The sequence below is a fragment of the Hippoglossus hippoglossus genome, chromosome 10 (assembly GCF_009819705.1).
Source record: "Hippoglossus hippoglossus isolate fHipHip1 chromosome 10, fHipHip1.pri, whole genome shotgun sequence".
Classification (NCBI taxonomy): domain Eukaryota; kingdom Metazoa; phylum Chordata; class Actinopteri; order Pleuronectiformes; family Pleuronectidae; genus Hippoglossus; species Hippoglossus hippoglossus.
This window is the reverse complement of record NC_047160.1, coordinates 12,542,383-12,560,476: the sequence shown is the minus strand read 5'-3', so window position 1 is coordinate 12,560,476 and position 18,094 is coordinate 12,542,383. Positions and strand designations below refer to the sequence as shown.

At 42.8% G+C, this 18,094-nt stretch overlaps 4 protein-coding genes across 4 annotated transcripts; 2 read left to right on the top strand and 2 right to left on the bottom strand.

Moving 5' to 3' along the window:
* Positions 1 to 364: 364 nt before the first annotated feature.
* Positions 365 to 2,340, bottom strand: LOC117769407 (UPF0461 protein C5orf24 homolog). The gene is given in 3 exon segments (XM_034598283.1): positions 365 to 1,198; positions 1,201 to 1,831; positions 2,103 to 2,340. Coding segments are annotated over 2 exon segments (666 nt in total). The 5' UTR covers positions 1,829 to 1,831; positions 2,103 to 2,340; the 3' UTR covers positions 365 to 1,160.
* A 290-nt stretch (positions 2,341 to 2,630) lies between these two features.
* atp5po (ATP synthase peripheral stalk subunit OSCP) lies at positions 2,631 to 5,860 on the bottom strand. Its single transcript, XM_034598279.1, has 7 exons — positions 5,771 to 5,860; positions 5,437 to 5,487; positions 5,239 to 5,349; positions 4,004 to 4,133; positions 3,274 to 3,386; positions 3,063 to 3,149; positions 2,631 to 2,901 (listed from the first exon to the last, which is right to left on the bottom strand). Exons 1-7 carry the CDS (start codon positions 5,795 to 5,797, stop codon positions 2,791 to 2,793), a joined length of 630 nt encoding a protein of 209 aa, XP_034454170.1. The 5' UTR covers positions 5,798 to 5,860; the 3' UTR covers positions 2,631 to 2,790.
* Positions 5,861 to 6,364: 504 nt separating this feature from the next.
* On the top strand, positions 6,365 to 9,477 carry LOC117769402 (serine/threonine-protein phosphatase 2A catalytic subunit alpha isoform-like). Its single transcript, XM_034598278.1, has 7 exons — positions 6,365 to 6,861; positions 7,193 to 7,402; positions 7,859 to 8,032; positions 8,133 to 8,222; positions 8,737 to 8,898; positions 9,004 to 9,122; positions 9,299 to 9,477. Exons 1-7 carry the CDS (start codon positions 6,760 to 6,762, stop codon positions 9,369 to 9,371), a joined length of 930 nt encoding a protein of 309 aa, XP_034454169.1. The 5' UTR covers positions 6,365 to 6,759; the 3' UTR covers positions 9,372 to 9,477.
* Positions 9,478 to 9,924: 447 nt separating this feature from the next.
* LOC117769401 (sideroflexin-1-like) lies at positions 9,925 to 17,745 on the top strand. Its single transcript, XM_034598277.1, is given in 12 exon segments — positions 9,925 to 10,975; positions 12,802 to 12,971; positions 13,059 to 13,229; positions 13,584 to 13,682; positions 13,784 to 13,859; positions 14,175 to 14,260; positions 14,370 to 14,497; positions 14,660 to 14,709; positions 15,429 to 15,478; positions 16,549 to 16,573; positions 16,576 to 16,598; positions 16,782 to 17,745. Coding segments are annotated over 12 exon segments (1,041 nt in total). The 5' UTR covers positions 9,925 to 10,909; the 3' UTR covers positions 16,879 to 17,745.
* Positions 17,746 to 18,094: the final 349 nt, after the last annotated feature.

Sequence of the window (18,094 nt, the reverse complement as noted above, 5' to 3'; positions counted from 1 at the left end):
GGAGCTTCCCTCTGAGCACACTCTGCTGTCAGGAGCTCACATAGTTTCGTATTTCATCCCCACAATGTATTTTAGAGCAGAAAACACCAGGCAGATCCGAGTAGAAGTAACTTATTCACCCCCCCCCCCCCCTGTGGATCAGCCAGCGTTTAATGGCAGAACAACACCCTGCATTTGTGTTTCTAACCAGTCCTGCCACCACACCGTTTGAACACGCGCATTTAAAGTGAAGTGTGACTGTCAATACACCGCAATTAGATGTAAAGGCGGTAGATAAAGGTATTAGTACAAGGTGACTGTTTTCTTTCTTGGGACACTGGCCCTCTTGTGACTACAGGGAGAACTGCACGCTGTGACAGAAGAGTTATGTGGAAAAGACCATTTTTTTTATTTTGGTTGCACATACAGCTCACTATCATTTATTACATGATCCACAAAGCTTTTTTTTTTTCTTTTACATGAAGTCATTTTTCTCCCCCTAATGAACAAGCATAACAACATACATGTAAATCTGGAAGTGCTTATCGAGTGAGTTTGAGGACGAACACAGGCAATATAATACATGATAAAAACTATATTCACAAAGTGCAGAAATAACAAATACTGCGTTCGAAGGGATATAATGCATCGAGTTTTTGCAGTTCGAGCTCATTTAAAAAAATGTTCCCAAGGTATGATAGAGGATAATATCATAAAATAAAAATCCATATTCGACAACACAGACGACAATTACACATCCACATGTTTATGCTCAGGAAAAGATTTCATCGGCTGTTTGAACAATATTGCAATTTCATTTTTATAAATGTATAAAATTCCACAAGAACTCGGCCATAGAATGTCAAAGCAGAATAAGAACATGTCACTATCAGAGGAACAAAATGATAGAGGGTGAAAAAAAGATCCACTCTACGGTGAGGTTTGAACCACAAACTGATAAATACGTTTTTTGACTATACTTATTGGTGTGATGCATGCATCTCTGCCCAATCGCAACAGCATACTTCTGATTCAGTCGTTTAATATGAGAAGATGAATACAATGCCAAACACTGTACAGTGAAAACTCAGTCAGAGCCATTTCTTCACGACAAAGTTACTTCCTAGAACACTTGAGAGAAATGTTTCCTCAGCGTCCTCTGGCCGGATGCACCAAAAGAACTATTCTCTGGACTCGTCCACTTTGCTACTGGGCTCCAGAGGTCTCTTTTCTCCATCATGGTGTATGGAAAAGGTGGGACATCACAGCCAGTGAAGTCCAGTTTCTTGGGAACACTGCAGTTGCTAAAGTCAAGTTTCTTGCTGCTGTCGCAACCGAACTCCAGCTTCTTGAGCCGGGCGAGACTCTTGATGCTGCCGGGGGGCCTACCGGGGCTGACCTTGTATCCTGCTGCTTTGGTGGTACCAAGGGGCCTCCCCGGGCTGGTTTTGAACCCAGCTGCCCTAGTTGTTCCGAGCGGCCGTCCAGTACTTGTACGGTAACCGGCAGACTTTGTGGTGCCTGATGGTCTCCCTCTCCGTCCTGACTTCACTATGCCCTTCTTCTTTTTGGAGCCATCGGGCCCTGCAGCCTCACTGCCACGGATTCTCGCCGCCTGAGCCTGGAAGTCGTTCTGGGCGTCTTGCATTTGGCACGCCATGGCTTTGTGCATGCCCTGTGGCAAGGGGGCGAGGCCAGCGAGAGACAGCTGCAAGCTTGGGTTTGTGGGAGAGGGGTAGAATTTGTTGGACTGCGTGCTACATAAGTCAAAGTGGCTGGCTGGGTGACAGTCCTCTGCCAGGCCACTCATGCAATAGTCACTGTTGCTGCTGGTCACTTGATGCATCATTTTCTGTTGGAGGGCAGAGACATAAACATCAGAAAGAAAGGCTTCATGTGCACGTTTACAAACACATAGGAACGATTGTAATATCTTACTTTTGATGGAGCAAAACAGGCCTTTTATCAATGCAACACAAAACATGAGAAACCTCAAAACAAAGCGAGGTGAACTTACAATTACAATTATCTTGTCATTACCAGACACATGACAAGATTAAATAGAATTACGTCCCCTCGGAAATGCTTAACTAGTCTCAGGACATACAATGAATTGTTCGTACCTCATTTGTTGGTGGATGTTGGGCAGCAAATGGTTAATGTCGACTCGTATACATTTTCCGTCTCTGACAACCACAACATGTTCGTGAGGCCGCAGCACAAACTACAGCCCGGTGTCCAGCAGCATCGTGTCGGGTCGGGAGCGCCGGTGCTGCTGCCTATTTTGCGCTCATTTAATCCTTTGAGCAGAGGTTTAGATGAGAGAGGCAGCCATTTTCGTCTGGGAAAAAAAAAATTTAATAAAACAGGATGCGCTGACCACGCATGCGCAGTGAGGATTCCAGGAAACAAGCGGATCAGTCACCCAATGTGGTTGTGCCGAATTAAGGCCGATTTAAACAAAGGCTAGATGGTAAAAATGTGGCTCTGTAGTTACAAAGTTTATGAGGTGATGGTTCTGCTGCAGCTACACAACTGCTACACTGCCTCCAACTATTTCAACTAGAAAATAATTTGTCCACATCATTTCTCACTGTCAGGAATATGAGGTAGTGTCAAAGCAGCAACAACCAATGACAACAAAAGACTAGAATTCATTTTTTGTATTTTTTATTAACATCCATATGAACCTAAGCACAGACACTGGATTTATGGAGAAACAGCAGTGCTAGAACAGGTAGCAATATACATTTATAAGCGTTTCCTCCGTTGGTCGTCTCTGATCTTCTGCAAAACTTAAGTCCACAGGACTTAAGTTTCCCTGATGATCTTGGTCAGCTTCTGAATCTTTGTCTTGGTGGACATGTCCACGTACTTGTCTCCGATACTGACGATCATGCCACCCAGGATTGTAGGATCCGACTGTGAAGAGGTGACAACAGTTGAAATTACAGAGTTGTTAAAATGACATTGATGTTAAATCACTAAATTCGATTCAGACTAATTGGTTGAACCTTTTCTTATATCAGGATGAAGTAACACCAACTGTAAACATGGTAATGTGTAGGTTTCTGATACAGTACCTTTGTTTCCAGCTCGATGGTTTCACCCTTCTTGAGAAATCCCTTGAGAGATACTTTCAGATCAGCAAGACTCGCTTCATCCAGAGGCTGAATGGATAAATATGTATTGCATTACCAAACAATATATCAACAGTTAACAACAATGCAAATAATGATAGGGGCTGTATAGATTAGTTAGAAAAGGTATCCTGCATGTCCACCCATTTCATACCTGAGCAGTGGTAACTGAGCAGAGGACCTCTCCACGATGAGCACTCATCATTTTGCCAAACGCAGTGATGACATCACCAGTTCGAGGAAGACGACCATTGTCAGCTAAAACATCTGCACAACAAAAAGCAGGATACGTATGAGATAGATTTACCGCTGTCCTGTTTTTCTTAACAACTGGCAGCCTTAAATTAAAATTATACAGTGTACAGCATATGTATAAACTTACTTACAAATAAATACTGTCTGATTTCCATTGAACTGGTCCTGCCATTTATATTATCCTCCAAAGTGTCAAATTTAGGAACATAATCTCCAAACTACAACTTTCTAATTTTATTTATTACATTATAAAAGTTATGTTTGAGGTGAGGGAATCAAACTTTATACATTAATATAAAATTACATGTTTAAGTGTATTAAATGCTGATGTAAATCTGCTGCATCATGTAGCTTGTTGAATATCATGTTTTTACAACTCATGTTTATAAATGTAAGCGAGAAATGCTAGAAAACAATTCAAGCTCCAGTAATCTATACACTGACCTAAATGAAATATATTTAAATGTCTTTTGATCTTATGTAAGAACACTACACTCATACACTACACTCAAATAAAACCTAATATGGTGTTTTGGTGTTGTGGTTATGATTAATATAATGCTACGTGAAGACAGAGGTCAAGGCATCGCAACCATGGGGCCATAATGTCCGGTTGAGTGACCACTCACTGATGAAGTTGATGGTGATGGGGGAAATGTTAGCCTTTGAAAGAAGATCAGTGAAGGTCTTCTGCTTGATGCTGCGCTTTACATGAGGATTCATTACAATACCGGAAAGTTTGGGGTCCTTGATCATGGCCTGAAAAATAAAATGACACACAGCAAAAGGTGACTTTAGTTTGTGTAGCAGAGAAAGGCAGCTTTGGTATGAAGCTGCTTTTATTTACAAAATGTGATGTAGGTCACACCATTATCCAAATAAAGTAAAAAAAAGTACAGTGGATATCATATGAAACTTCAATTGCATTACAAATAAAGGTATCCACATCATGTTGAAATTAAGTGTTGTAGATCGGGGTGGGCAAATAAAACTATCAATAATTATAATATCATTTTTCATCAATGGCAATACAAAAAACATCCCATACACATCTATATAATTTCTATGCATTGTGCACAGTGAGATGGTTGAACACATTATTGATGAATCTCAGATTTGTAAAAAGTGTTTTAATTATCTTTTCATAAAAGAGTATAAAACCACAACCTTCCCCAGGGAACAAAAATCGGTCTTTACAGTTAAGAGGAAATAATAATGTGACATTTATTGTTAAAATGATTGATGTCAGGTGATATTAACATTTTAATTACCTCTGCCAAGGAGGATTTGATTGACAGTTAGCAAGATTACGCAAAAACTAGCAGATGGCTTACTAAGGGATTTTGACAGATGTGGTATGGGTCAGTGAAGAACTTGTTAAATTTGGTTGCACATCAAGATCAGGGGGCAGATCCAGAAATATTTTTTCCATTTTCTTGAAAATTGAGAGTGAATCCAGAAATTGTGCGATAGGGCACTTTTCAACATTGTTGTTGATTTCTCTGAGAATTATGTGTATTTTGATGAAAAAAATGAAAGAGGTTGATATTGATGATCAGAATAAAAATCTGGATCTTGTATATTTAAATGTGATTTCATGGGGGTGTAGATTTGTTACAGTCCCTGTATGGTAACAAACAGTTGTAGAAACCTGCAACTACCACCAGTGTGTTGCTGAGAAATAAAATGTGGCCTTAGCTCTAAGGCTTGTTGTTAATTTATATAAAAAGGGACTGTTGGCAATAACTGGAAAAAAAGGATGATCAATGTTATAGTTTTGGCTCATATCACCCAGCCCTTGTTGTGGAAACCCCTACTTTCCTCATTCACTCGTGTGCCCTTCAGGGTCTCATGTTTGACTTACAGACACTGTGACCAGCTCCTTCTCCACTTGCTCCAGGTTCTTCTGCTTGCTGGCGGCTGAGAACAGAGCAGTGGCATAGCGGCCCTCCACTCCGTACACCATGATGGGAGGCTGGAAGGGAATCAAACACAGAGATGAGCCGAACTGTCACCACTAACTAACTGTAGTCTGTAGTCCGTGCTGTGTGACGACATTTACCCTGATCAGCTTTGATACAGGTCTGGCCACAGACGAGCTGAACTGACGGGCCTGCACATGAAAAGTCACATGTTATCATCACAGAGAAAAATAAACTAGAACAGATCGACTTTCGGCACGCGCTGTACCGTCTACGTTGATGCAAGCTAGCTGGTAGGCTAACATGTTAGCAGTCATTCAAGTGCAATGTCTAGTGTGGGTTTCTTGCACACTTGGCGTTAGCTGCCGGTCGTCAGAGTGACTGTAAAACTACATACGTGTTTTTAAACGAAAGCAAATCAAACAGAAGTACTGTCGAATAATCAAAAACCACCAAAATCATTGAATGTCTTACCTGCTGTCCTAGCATGAGTGCTGCCATTTTCTCCTACAGCTGTCTAGAGTAGAACGAACCACTGCGCATGCGCTTTTGACAGGAAGCCGTGTAGCTGTGGGTAATGTAGTTCTTCCTGCACAGCACCGTCTAAAAACCGCTTTTAAATCACGTCTTAAACCCATTTCTATAGACTTGCTTACAAGCGATCTTTTCACATTTTCTTTTACTTGTTCATTTATTCTTATTGTGATATTACTGCTTTTATATGTTCAGGGAAAACATTAAACATATAAATGCAGGTCATTTGTGCATTGATTATAAACAACTATATTACTCGTGCCAGTTGTCAAAACAAATCTGTAAATCTTTTAGTAGGCTGAAAAAAAGAAATTTAGATGATATTTCTGTTGATAATTATCAGAGCATTAATGGTGAAAAATATACTCTACTAGCTTAGCTAACCTATAACGTTGTTTCTGTGACGTCACGGTGACTGTTCCCAGTCTCCTCCAACAGAGGGCAGCTCAACCAACACGTTCACTTTGAAGAGAACATTTATAAAAGAAATAAATCAAAACAGATCAGTCATTAATAAACATGTTAAAACGGGTTAAATGCCTCGAAGAGTGAACCACACTGTGTTTTAAAGGGCCCGGCCGTGTGAGCTGTCGATGATGACGTACATACGACGTGTTAGTATACTGAGACTCTTTAATACACTTTATGACAACAAGGAGGAAACACATCATTTCTGTATCGTGGCAACTTAAACACTTCGGTCTCCATCACAGCTGCGGGGACGCAGGGCTGTTGACGCATTCGCTGGTGCGCACATACACGCACACACACACACACACACACACGCACGCACACACATACACGCATGCTGTGGATCTGGGAGCTGTAGCTGGGCCGACACACCGTCACCGACAGAACCAGCAGCGGGTTGCTTTTTGTCCAGAGGAACCGCACCGCTGCTCGGCTCGCTAGCTGACGGCAAACCAGGCATGGACGACAAGTCATTCACCAAGGAGTTGGACGGATGGATCGAACAGCTGAACGAGTGCAAGCAGCTCTCGGAGAACCAGGTCAAAGTCCTGTGTGAGAAGGTAAGTGGCCAGGACCTGTCTGTTAGCTGTAGCCTAGCATTAGCTGGGGGGTGATCTCAGTGGAAGTGCAGCCTGGACTAACGTCAGGCATCGGGCAGCACCATTTGGCTGCAGCTGCATGCAGTACATTGCTGAGGGAGCGAGAAGATGGAGGGGCATGACTGCATATGTTTTCCCTAGCTACGCCCACCGTTGGTGCCTCCTCGCCACAGGAGTGCACTGGCACCACCACAGCAAACTGCATTATATCCTGGATGACTGATCATTGCTCGCACACTCCCACACTGCACCATGTTGTCTGTTCATCTGCACCACCCTTCTCTTTCAAAAGGCCAAGGAGATCCTGACCAAGGAGTCCAACGTGCAGGAGGTGAGATGTCCGGTGACGGTCTGTGGAGATGTCCACGGCCAGTTCCATGACCTGATGGAGTTGTTCAAGATCGGAGGAAAGTCTCCAGACACCAACTACCTTTTCATGGGAGACTATGTTGACAGAGGCTACTACTCTGTGGAGACTGTTTCACTCCTGGTTTCTCTGAAGGTAAAAACAACAAGTTGACTCGAATGGCACCCAGTAGAGCGCATACCTCCGCCAAGGCCCAACAGTCCCCTTCTGAGGCCACATTTAAATTCACCAGATTGCTATTTGGATCTGCACCAAATTGGACAAACCCATAAATATCAGTCCACTAAACAGGTCAGATTTTTTTCATCAACATCAATGAATGACTCTCTGAGGAATATGTTGAAAAACTCCCTCTTTCACAATTTAAAGAAAGTGAAAAAAAAAAGATTCTGCCTCCTTATCCAGATCCACACCGAAATCAAAAGGGTTCCTTGGCTCACGCCCGACCTCTACTAAAATGACATGGAAATCGGTGGAGTAGTTTTTGTGTAACCCTGCTAACAAACAAACCAAAGAAAACATAACCTCCTAAAGTAATAAAAAAACATTAAAGTGACAGAGTATTGTTTGTACGGGCATTTTGTTTTGCAGGTAAGGTTTCGTGAGAGAATCACAATTCTCCGAGGGAACCACGAGAGCAGACAGATCACACAAGTGTACGGCTTCTACGACGAGTGCTTGAGGAAATATGGAAATGCGAATGTTTGGAAGTACTTCACAGATCTGTTTGACTATCTGCCCCTCACTGCACTAGTAGATAACCAGGTGAGACTGTCGCACCCACAAGTGGCACCTGGGATGTACCCCATACAGTGGTCTGTGACTGTGTCATCAATGTTTTCACTCTAATCGCTTCTCCTTTAAGATTTTCTGCCTCCATGGAGGATTGTCCCCTTCGATAGACACACTTGAACACATCAGAGCACTGGATCGCTTACAGGAAGTCCCTCATGAGGTAAATTCACTCCATGTAGATTACAGATATTTCAAACTTGGAGATACCTATTTTTTAATTTCTCTGAAGACATATTTGGATATCTTAAAACATTATGATGATTATTATTATTTATATCATAATCTGTATAATAATCAGTAAGTTCTATTATAAAGTCTGGGCTAAAGTCCTAACTTATTATTTCTTAGTCAATCCACCAAATTCAGCTAAGGTCATTTGCTGTATTTGAACCAGAGACATAAAGGCTGAACCCTAAGCCACACAGCCCCTTACATTTAAATAGCCTTATAGCAAACAATGCAAAAAAAGATAAAGGGTTCGAGCTTGTCAAATGTTCACTTTCTGTTTTCTTAGTCTTCTATGACGGTATAATTCATTTCTTAGAGTTTTGAACAGGTGATCAACCAAAAACAAAAATAATCAGAATTTGTCAACTCAGTCTTTGGGAAATTCTATCGGACATTTTTCACAACTGTCTGCATGTTGAATACACTAAACAGAACTTGTGTTTCAGGGTCCCATGTGTGACTTGTTATGGTCAGACCCAGATGATCGTGGCGGTTGGGGCATCTCCCCCCGTGGTGCCGGTTACACCTTCGGGCAGGACATTTCCGAGACCTTCAACCACGCTAATGGCCTCACTTTGGTCTCACGAGCCCACCAGCTTGTGATGGAGGTACTTTAACTTTGAGTGCTGTATCTCCTGAAAATACATTCAAGACACTGAGGTTACAAATTATGAATTTAAAGAAGTCAACATTAAAGTAATCTCTTAATCCAGGGCTATAACTGGTGCCACGACCGCAATGTAGTGACCATCTTCAGTGCACCAAACTATTGTTATCGCTGTGGAAACCAGGCGGCAATCATGGAACTTGATGACACATTGAAATACTCATTGTAAGTAAAGGATTTTCTATTATGTTGATATAAATGTGTCTATTATTACTATTTAAACATATATTAACTATTATAACTATATTATAGAGTTTTGGCAGTTCCTGTATTGTAATTATTATTGACCAAAAAAATCTAAAAAATGAGTTGAAGAATTCTACACTTTTGTTTTTCTGCAGCCTACAGTTCGACCCTGCACCACGCAGAGGAGAACCCCACGTGACGCGGCGTACCCCTGACTATTTCCTGTAAAGGTCACCGGCGAGGATAGCAACAGGCTACACAAAGGCTCGAGACAAGAAGCTTTCATTATCCCACGGACCCCCCCCAAAAAAAAAAAGTGTGCCATAATCACAATGAAACAGAAACTATCACATTAACTAATGACCACCGTCCTTTCCACTTTTTCCTCTCTGTGCATGATGTTTTTATCGCTAGAAAATGATTGCTACTCTGAACATTACCGTAACAGTACCTGCTGGTTTGTCAGGAAGACTGAATGAACTACTGCTGAGAATCGCGACTACGTGTAAGTAATCTTTGTGTTAGGGTGTAAATGATGAGCAGAGTGTGTTGCCACGTCATGGTACCGACACTGCGTCTTTCACTTGGCATGGCCTCAAATCAAAGGTTGCAGTAAATATAATGTGAACTGTTTTCTTTTTTGTAACTGGAGCGCAGCAATTTATTTTGTGAAGTGACGTGATAGGGTTGGATGTCAGGAATGAAGATGTTCTCTTTGCACTTTTGTATTTGGTTTCTATCACATGAGCGACTGCATTCTTTTCTACCCTGTTTTAGTGTAAGTAGCTCTCTTCCTGCTCTGCTGTCTCTGATGAGAGTTCATGTATTTCATATAAGTAGTATAAGTAGTATACTGATCCTATCTGTACCAACACTGGTACAGATAGGATCAGTTGTACAATAGTAATAATGACAAAAACACAATGTTTTGCAGCCACAGCCACACAAAATAAAGACTGAAGTTGCTTGGACACTTGGAGGATTTCTGTTAGATTCGGTTGGTGACATGATTTCCTACAGCGCTCGGCAGCCACCACTAGATGGAATCAGACACCAAAAACAGCAGATGATCAGCTCAGATAAGAGAATCGCACTGATTGCAGGATTAGTGTGAGTGTGCAGGTAAATTGGGTAAATTTATTGATCATATTATTTATTGTTTTTGTATTTGTGTTGCAGGGATTTGGTTGATCATGATTTTGAGTGTCCAGACCGCTGGTTGGCATTATGTCACTATAAGAAAGCCTAGAGTTATTTTGCTTCTTAATTTTGTAATATTTTCTTCAATGTTTATTATTCTATGTATGTATTTATTGACATAATCCTAAATAATGTTTGATTCTTTTTTAATTTTAAAGAATACTTGCTTATTTCACCAAGGCATTACAATGTTACTTTTAAACGTTGTGCACAAAGTCTTGCGTGTGTGTGTGTGTGGAAATGCTGCAAAGTTTTACGCGTGAATAATGATATTACTGCCTGTGAATCAACGTGGCGGCAATGTGAGCGCGTCAACGGAAATGTGGTGCTCTGAAAATAAAAGCCTCATCTGAAGGAACGAAGAGAAACGAAGCCTCGTCTGTCTCCCCACGTGTTCGCGTTCGCTTTTGTAGAATAGACGAAATCGACGCGTGCACAGATCTCGTTCTTCCGCAGACTCCACGTGCAATGCGGTGGTTTTTGCAGCGCGCTCTTTGGACTTTTACTTTCTCGGCGAGGTTCCTGACACTGGGGGTTGTGCCTCGGTGATGTGCTGACGCTGCTGCATGCAAATTTCGCTGGCTGCAGCCTTTCAGGGACACCTCTTGCGGACCGCCGGAGCCCACAGTGCAGTAAGTAACCCGTCTGTACGCTTTTTAAAAAAAAATGAATCCACCGAGCCGTCGATGCTTTTATGGAACAACAGACGAGGCTGCACCTGTGCGCCAGACGAGCGAAGCAGAGATCGAATGCGGTTATGCCGCTCGCTTGGATGTGTGGATGTGGCAGCAGGCTGATACTAGTTGAATCTGGGGCGCACACAGCTGGCCACATATCGGTTCGGGATTAATTAGCCGTGTCAATATGATTGATCATTTATACATTGTTTTTATTATTGGTGGATAAATGTATTTTTCGTTTTAATCGGTTGATCCATGTGCAGGGACATCTCCAGTCCCAGTCCAGATTCGACTGGTCTACGTCGGGTTGGAACAATTGGCCGCATCCAGTCGCTGAGCATGTTTACTCTGCGACCGACCACACACACACACACACACACACACACACACACACACAGCAGCTTTGTCACACTATACCATATGAATGAATGAAGGTTAATATCCCTCTGATCGGACTCATTGATTCATGTGTTGCCCTTGTTGTTGATGTGTTGTTGGTGATCTCAGGTTAATGTGTAGCCACGCAGGCTGCCTTTGGCTGGCTGAGTGTGAGGGCAGAAGCAGCGGAGATCAAAGGCCGTTTGGATCAAAGTACATTGATCACCTTCACCATTAGTCATTGAGCGTTATTGTTAATATTCAATTGATTATATGGCCTCGGTCAGTGTTCTGCAGCCTCGTGCACTGATTCATTGGCTAACCTCGGAGTCTGGGGGGGGGGGGGGGGGGGGGGGGGGGGGGGGGGGGGGGGGGGGGGGGGGGGGGGGGGGGGGGGGGGGGGGGGTGGGGGGTTTTGTTGCCGTCTCGTGAGAACCCCATGAAGTTTAATTCAATTTAAAGAGACATCACACACACACAGCACACACCAGACTTTTCTGTTTTGCTGTCAATCCAGCAGCCATCTTTGGTGCAATTTCAGGTGGAGTTTCATCATGCAGCTGCAGACACTTGCACAGACGCGCTCTATTTCTCTGACTCCCCGTCCTCTCCCCACTGGATGCATGGAGCAAATGGTTAAAAACCAGATCAGACTGGGTTACAGTGACCCCACACACACGCACACACACACTGGGAGAGGAATGAGCATGGTGCAGGCACATCCACAAAGCTCATGTTTCGCACAGTGCAGTGTTTATTCATTGCAGACCAGTCATTTCAGGTTGCAGATTGTAGATTCATAAAAACTTAAAGTTTAAAATTCAAATTCTCACCAGCGGTGGAGATAATAAACCCCAAATGTTGCATAACCCACTGTTTGAACTCAGTGTCTCCTTCACAACATACATGCAAAAAGGGGCTTTGTCACTTTCTGTTTGCTGCCTTTCAGCCACAGTTTGGGAGGGGGGGGTTGGTGTATGCCTATAATGGGGCCTTGCAATTTAGAGCTTCAAAACCCTTGTGTCAGGTCAGCCATCACCATAGCAACATTATGCTGAACTAGAAACATGAAATCCAGAAAGCAGTGTTTCTTTTTCACCAGCCTTCCTCCACTGACTTGTGTCTGCAAAAATCAAACAAGGGCGGAAGGGGCTTTGCACTCCTGTGGTGAAGCTGAACTCAGCCTGACACCGTGCAGTTATGAAACGCAGTATTCCTTGATGTTCTGTTGTTGATTTATCAAAATGGAGAAAGTGTGTTTTTATTCAGCGTGTTTGTCTGAGATTCTGCTTCCCATGTCACTGGAAAATCATTGAACCATAAAGCCTCATTCCATACATACTATATCCCGTTCACTGACGGCAACCTGATCATTATTATCATTATTATTCTTTCCCCAGATAAATATGGCAGCAGAGCTTTCCACCTCCATAAACATCAAGGAGCCCCGGTGGGACCAGAGCACATTTGTGGGTCGGGCTAAACATTTCTTCACTGTCACAGACCCCAGGAACATCCTCCTCTCCAATGAACAACTAGCACACTCGCACAAAATCATCACCGACTACAGGTAAACCACAGAGTCAGTCTCAATTCACCACTATCCTGTAAGTCACTGCTGTTATTAGACGAACGATGCTCCTCTACCCTCTCTCAGGCAGGGTGTAGTGTCTCCGGGGCTGACCGAGGATGAACTGTGGAGAGCCAAGTATGTTTTCGACTCGGCATTTCACCCCGACACCGGGGAGAAGATGATCCTGATTGGCCGCATGTCAGCACAGGTTCCCATGAACATGACGATCACTGGATGCATGATGACATTTTACAAGTGAGAACTTGTTTTTGCTGTTAACAGTCAGACTGTAAACTCTTTACATTATACACATTACAATCAATATTCCTACTACGAATACATCTATTACTATCACTAATAGGACCTTTGGCAAGACATCTTGATATATATCTTAAATAATTTAATTCAATCTATTAATACTTTGGCTGACATTATTCCTACTTTTGTATGCATCACTGTAGGGGATATCTGACAAGGAAGATATTAGTTCATGTTTTCCAATAAAGTATATTTCATACTTTCTAATGGAAAATTCAGATGCCACATGGTTTTCCTGCTGCACCTTCACACTGTCCTGGATTACGACTCCACTGTTTGTTTTTCTTGCAGAACCACTCCAGCTGTGCTGCTCTGGCAGTGGATCAATCAGTCTTTTAACGCAATAGTCAATTATACGAACAGGAGCGGCGATGCTCCAATCACAGTCAGGTAGGAGGCAGCTATTCCTGGCTCATATTAACCCTTCAGTTCAACGGTTTCTGTGTGGACAGTTTTTTGTGTGACGTGACCGGTGACTCTTCTGTTTGCAGTCAGCTTGGCACAGCTTATGTGTCTGCCACCACAGGGGCAGTTGCCACCGCTCTAGGACTAAATGCACTAACAAAGGTATCGGTTCATCTAACCCCATTCCACGTCTCATTTTAATGTATTGACCTCAGCTGCACGCTAATGCACAAACAGTCTCTTTGTCATAGAAAAGCCACATTATGTACAGGGTCATGCTCTGTAACCAGCAAACTGTCATGGCCGCTTTTAGTCACTTTGTGCTGTACATCTGGCAGAAAGGCCTTTACGTGAAACATGTGGAATTTAACCTCCAGTAACCTTAGACTTGTTCTGGTCTGAAAGGTGAAATTGGAGGAAACGGCATGACCAGGATTTTCATCTCTACCCTACTGTTTTTACTCCTCCTCTCTCCAGCATATCTCACCTCTGATTGGACGGTTTGTTCCATTCGCTGCTGTAGCCGCTGCTAACTGTATCAACATCCCGCTGATGAGACAAAGGTAAAGGAGGACCCGCACTCTGCAAAGCACAGCAGTGTTGTTTTTACAGAGGTAATAAAAGGTGCATTAGATTCCTCCGATTTTTGATCACTTCTCTCCTCGTCTTCAGAGAACTCAAGCACGGCATTCCCATAACAGACGAGAATGACAACAGGCTAGGAGAGTCCACGAAAGCTGCACAGCAGGCCATCTCTCAGGTTGTGGTCTCCAGAATCCTCATGGCTTCTCCAGGAATGGGTATGAACACCTCTCAGGCACCTAACGGGAGCTTTGTTAACGCCACTCTGGCGGCTGACGGCATCATTTACTCAAAACCCCAAATCCAAACTCGTGCAAAAACCATCAACTTTACAAATTGACTTTGAATTGAATATGCAGTAATAATCTGTGTCTTTTCAGCCATTCCTCCATTTTTAATGAACCATTTGGAGAAGAAGGCCTTTCTGAAGGTGGGTGTATATCTGAATTAGCTGCTTCCCTTTAAAACACATCGCACAGAGGAATGTGTTTGCTGCAGTATCTCCTCAAATTCCTGAACTACAGTTCCACTCACTAGAGCACATATCTCCGCCAAGGCCCAACACACTAAACAGGTTTCTAACCCTATTTATTACCTTACCGCAGCTGAAACAAGCCTCCACTCCTATGAACACACATTCACATCCACTTAATCCAGTTCTTTATTTGGATCGGCACACACTCATGGATACCACCCCCTTAAATACATCTGAATTCACAGATAAATCTCTGCGAAATCAACGAACATGTTGAAAAAAGCCCCAATCTCACAACGTTGAAGAAAGTGAAGGAAAAAAAATCCTTTATCCAGATCCGCACCAAAATTTAGTGGCATCATCTTTGGCCCATGTCCCATCCTTCCACCAAGTTTCATGGAAAGTTGTTTTTTGTGTAATCTTACTCACAGACAAACCAACAAACCAACATTTTCAAAGCATAACCTGCTTGGTGGACATTATAATTTAAATAACAAAAGTTTAGGTTTAATGGTGGGAACCTGATGTTCCACACTGGCTCTGCCACTTGTCTCCTCTTAGTAATCACACATCAGAGGAATAAAAAGCACCGGGGACGTGAGGCCACTCTGGTTTGGGAATTCACAGCTGCTTTTGTGCCTCACATTCGTTTTTTTTCTGCCTGGTCTTTTCAGAAGTTCCCATGGATGAGTGCACCCATTCAAGTCGGCCTGGTGGGATTCTGGTGAGTCGACAGAGATGGTCCACCCGATGAACCACTGTGTCAAATTCCTTTGAAATTTCAACCTAATTTTTTTCCCCCCCAACGATGATATGAAACCGGTGGGGAATCCCAAGATTTCTATCACCGAACATCTTTGTCAGGTGTCTCTAGAGGAACGTTTATTTTGAACGCTAGATGATATCAGCTCTCTCAGCCTGTCTCACTGAGTTTAGACGTCTAATCTGTGGATCAGTAATTAAGTTGTGTTAACAGCAGACTGGGGGAGCTTTTCAATTGAGTTTCAGCGATTTAAAGGAACATGCCACAGATTCCGTCTTACGTTTTCTGAAGAATTTTACCTTTATCCCCGCACGTATCGCTGTGTGCAGTCCAGATGTGATCTGATTGGGGTGTGAACAAACAGATCCCAGTGCGTCTCTGGTGCGTTCACACTTGTACTGACATCAGTGATCTGATCACCAGAGACGCATGTTAATCTCATGTCTGAACACGGCCACTCTTGGTCTCTGCAGCTCCTCTTCGCCTCCAGCTGCACGTGACCCCGAGTTCAGATAATTAAAATCACATGGAACATTCTTTCAGTTCTGCTTCACTGAGCTGACAGTTATGTGAGCAGCACTTCCTGCAGAAAGTGTGTCCAGTAGCATAGCTCGACGCAACACAGCAGTTCTGTAACTAATTACGATTTGATTCATATACAGATTTAGATTAATGAAGTAAATCAAACTTTGTAATTGGGCTCAAACTACCAATCATTGTCATAGCTGTATGGAGGAATCTGCTGATTGTGTTGAGCATCTTTTCTACTGGTGAAGAAACCCACTAACATCTGGCTTTTATCTACAATGTGAATGGATACAGTCAACATTTTTTTTACAGTGGTGTAAAACAGGGGGAAGCAGCAAATCCTCACATTTAAATTGAAAAATGACTCATTTGATTTTCAAATAGTTTCTGACTGACCTTTGATTGATAAATCAACAAGATTTTACTGTAACCACACTATTGAACTGACCCTCACTCTGGCTCATTGGATGTGTTTTAACCAAGTTTTACTTCTGTTTTTTCAGCCTGGTGTTTGCCACTCCACTCTGCTGTGTGCGTTGTTCCCCCAGAAGAGGTGAGTAAAACTTACAGTCAGACACTTGCACCGAGATAACAGGAACCAGGCACGTGACCTCTCTCTAGATTAATATTTGCAGCGTTTGCAGGATTCTTTTCCTGCCTGAACTGTTGCACAACCCACCCACAGTGTTCATGTCTGACCCAGTAACTCCTGCCTTTCTCCCGTTCCACGATCCAGCTCCATGTCGGTCAGCCGCCTGGAGCCCGAGCTGCAGGAGAAGATCCGGGCCAGCCACCCGGGCGTGGAGAGGGTCTACTTCAACAAAGGTCTATGAGTGTGCGGCCCACTCAACCAAACACTGCCATAGCACAGCTGCAGGCTTGGTCCTCGCCTCTCTGCCAGCCCTCCTCATTCAGTGTGCCAAAGTTCAGTTTGTGTCTCCTCATTTCCACCACTCAGATGGATATTTCTGAGGACTCCCTCTCTCGGTCAGTCACTTTGTAACGATCTCCTGTCAGTGTGATTTTTATTGTAAACCTAGAGAAGATCTTCTCCGACTGGGCCAGAAGAAAAGTATAATGTGTTTCAAGACAGGTTTATATGATAGTTTTAAGTGGACTTTTTATTTCAGTGCATTATTATTTTTTTTTTAAGTCGGTCACTTGTTGATCGTATATTGCCACCAAATCACTTTCATTCTCTCCTACCTAAGGTTGGCAGGCGGTTTATTTCTTGCCTGCGTCACAGTTGATCGTAAACAGACCGGAACATTTAAGTCGTCTGCAGTTCATGCATTTGCCAAATGAGTTCTTTGATTTTTAAAACAAATCTCTGTCAACGATTACAACCTCTGTGTCATGACAGTGTGATTTCAAAGAATGAAGTTCACTGTAACTCACTTTAATTCACCTCATTTTGCCAAATGAGTGACGTTCAACATCTAACCATGAATCTAAAAAAAACAATTCTCCAGGGAACCAACCAATAAAATGTGACGCTATGATGGTGGCAACCATGTAGGGACTAACACGGTGCTATTCAATGTCTTAATAATCAGTGTTAATCGTACTACCTATTCTGCTTGTTAAACTCGCATGAACAAACCACTCCGCACACGAGCATGGTGGGAAATAACCATGGATTCTCTAAAAACAACACGTGTCTGTGTATGCAGTCACTCTGAGGCTCCGTTCAGGAGAGCCGAGCGGTGATGACCAGCATCGCTACTGACAACAACCTCAATAAAACATGCTCTCGTCTCCATAATCCATGCTTTCCAGTATTTAATCAGGAATTTCTGATCACAGACAGTATAGGAAGATTGAACATGTCATTCATGCTTTACTCAGACTTGTAAGGTATCTCTCTGCTGAAGCTTAATGCAGCATCCGGAGAGGTTTCACCGCACAATATGGCCCATTTTAGATGTGATGTGACAATTTGGTTTTAAGTTGTTGGTCGTGCATTTATATGTACATTTGGCATCCTATGTTAGATATGAATTACAGTATTGGGAAATATTGGGGATAGTTTATTCTCATTGTAGTATT

Coding starts and splice junctions, on each gene's coding strand:
- LOC117769402 (XM_034598278.1), top strand. CDS start 6,760: ATGGACGACAAGTCATTCACCAAGGAGTTGGACGGATGGATCGAACAG. Junction 8,899..9,003: donor CCCACCAGCTTGTGATGGAG/GTACTTTAACTT, acceptor CTCTTAATCCAG/GGCTATAACTGGTGCCACGA. Junction 9,123..9,298: donor GACACATTGAAATACTCATT/GTAAGTAAAGGA, acceptor GTTTTTCTGCAG/CCTACAGTTCGACCCTGCAC.
- atp5po (XM_034598279.1), bottom strand. CDS start 5,797: ATGGCAGCACTCATGCTAGGACAGCAG. Junction 5,488..5,770: donor CACTCATGCTAGGACAGCAG/GTAAGACATTCA, acceptor TTTCATGTGCAG/GCCCGTCAGTTCAGCTCGTC. Junction 5,350..5,436: donor CTGTATCAAAGCTGATCAGG/GTAAATGTCGTC, acceptor ATTCCCTTCCAG/CCTCCCATCATGGTGTACGG.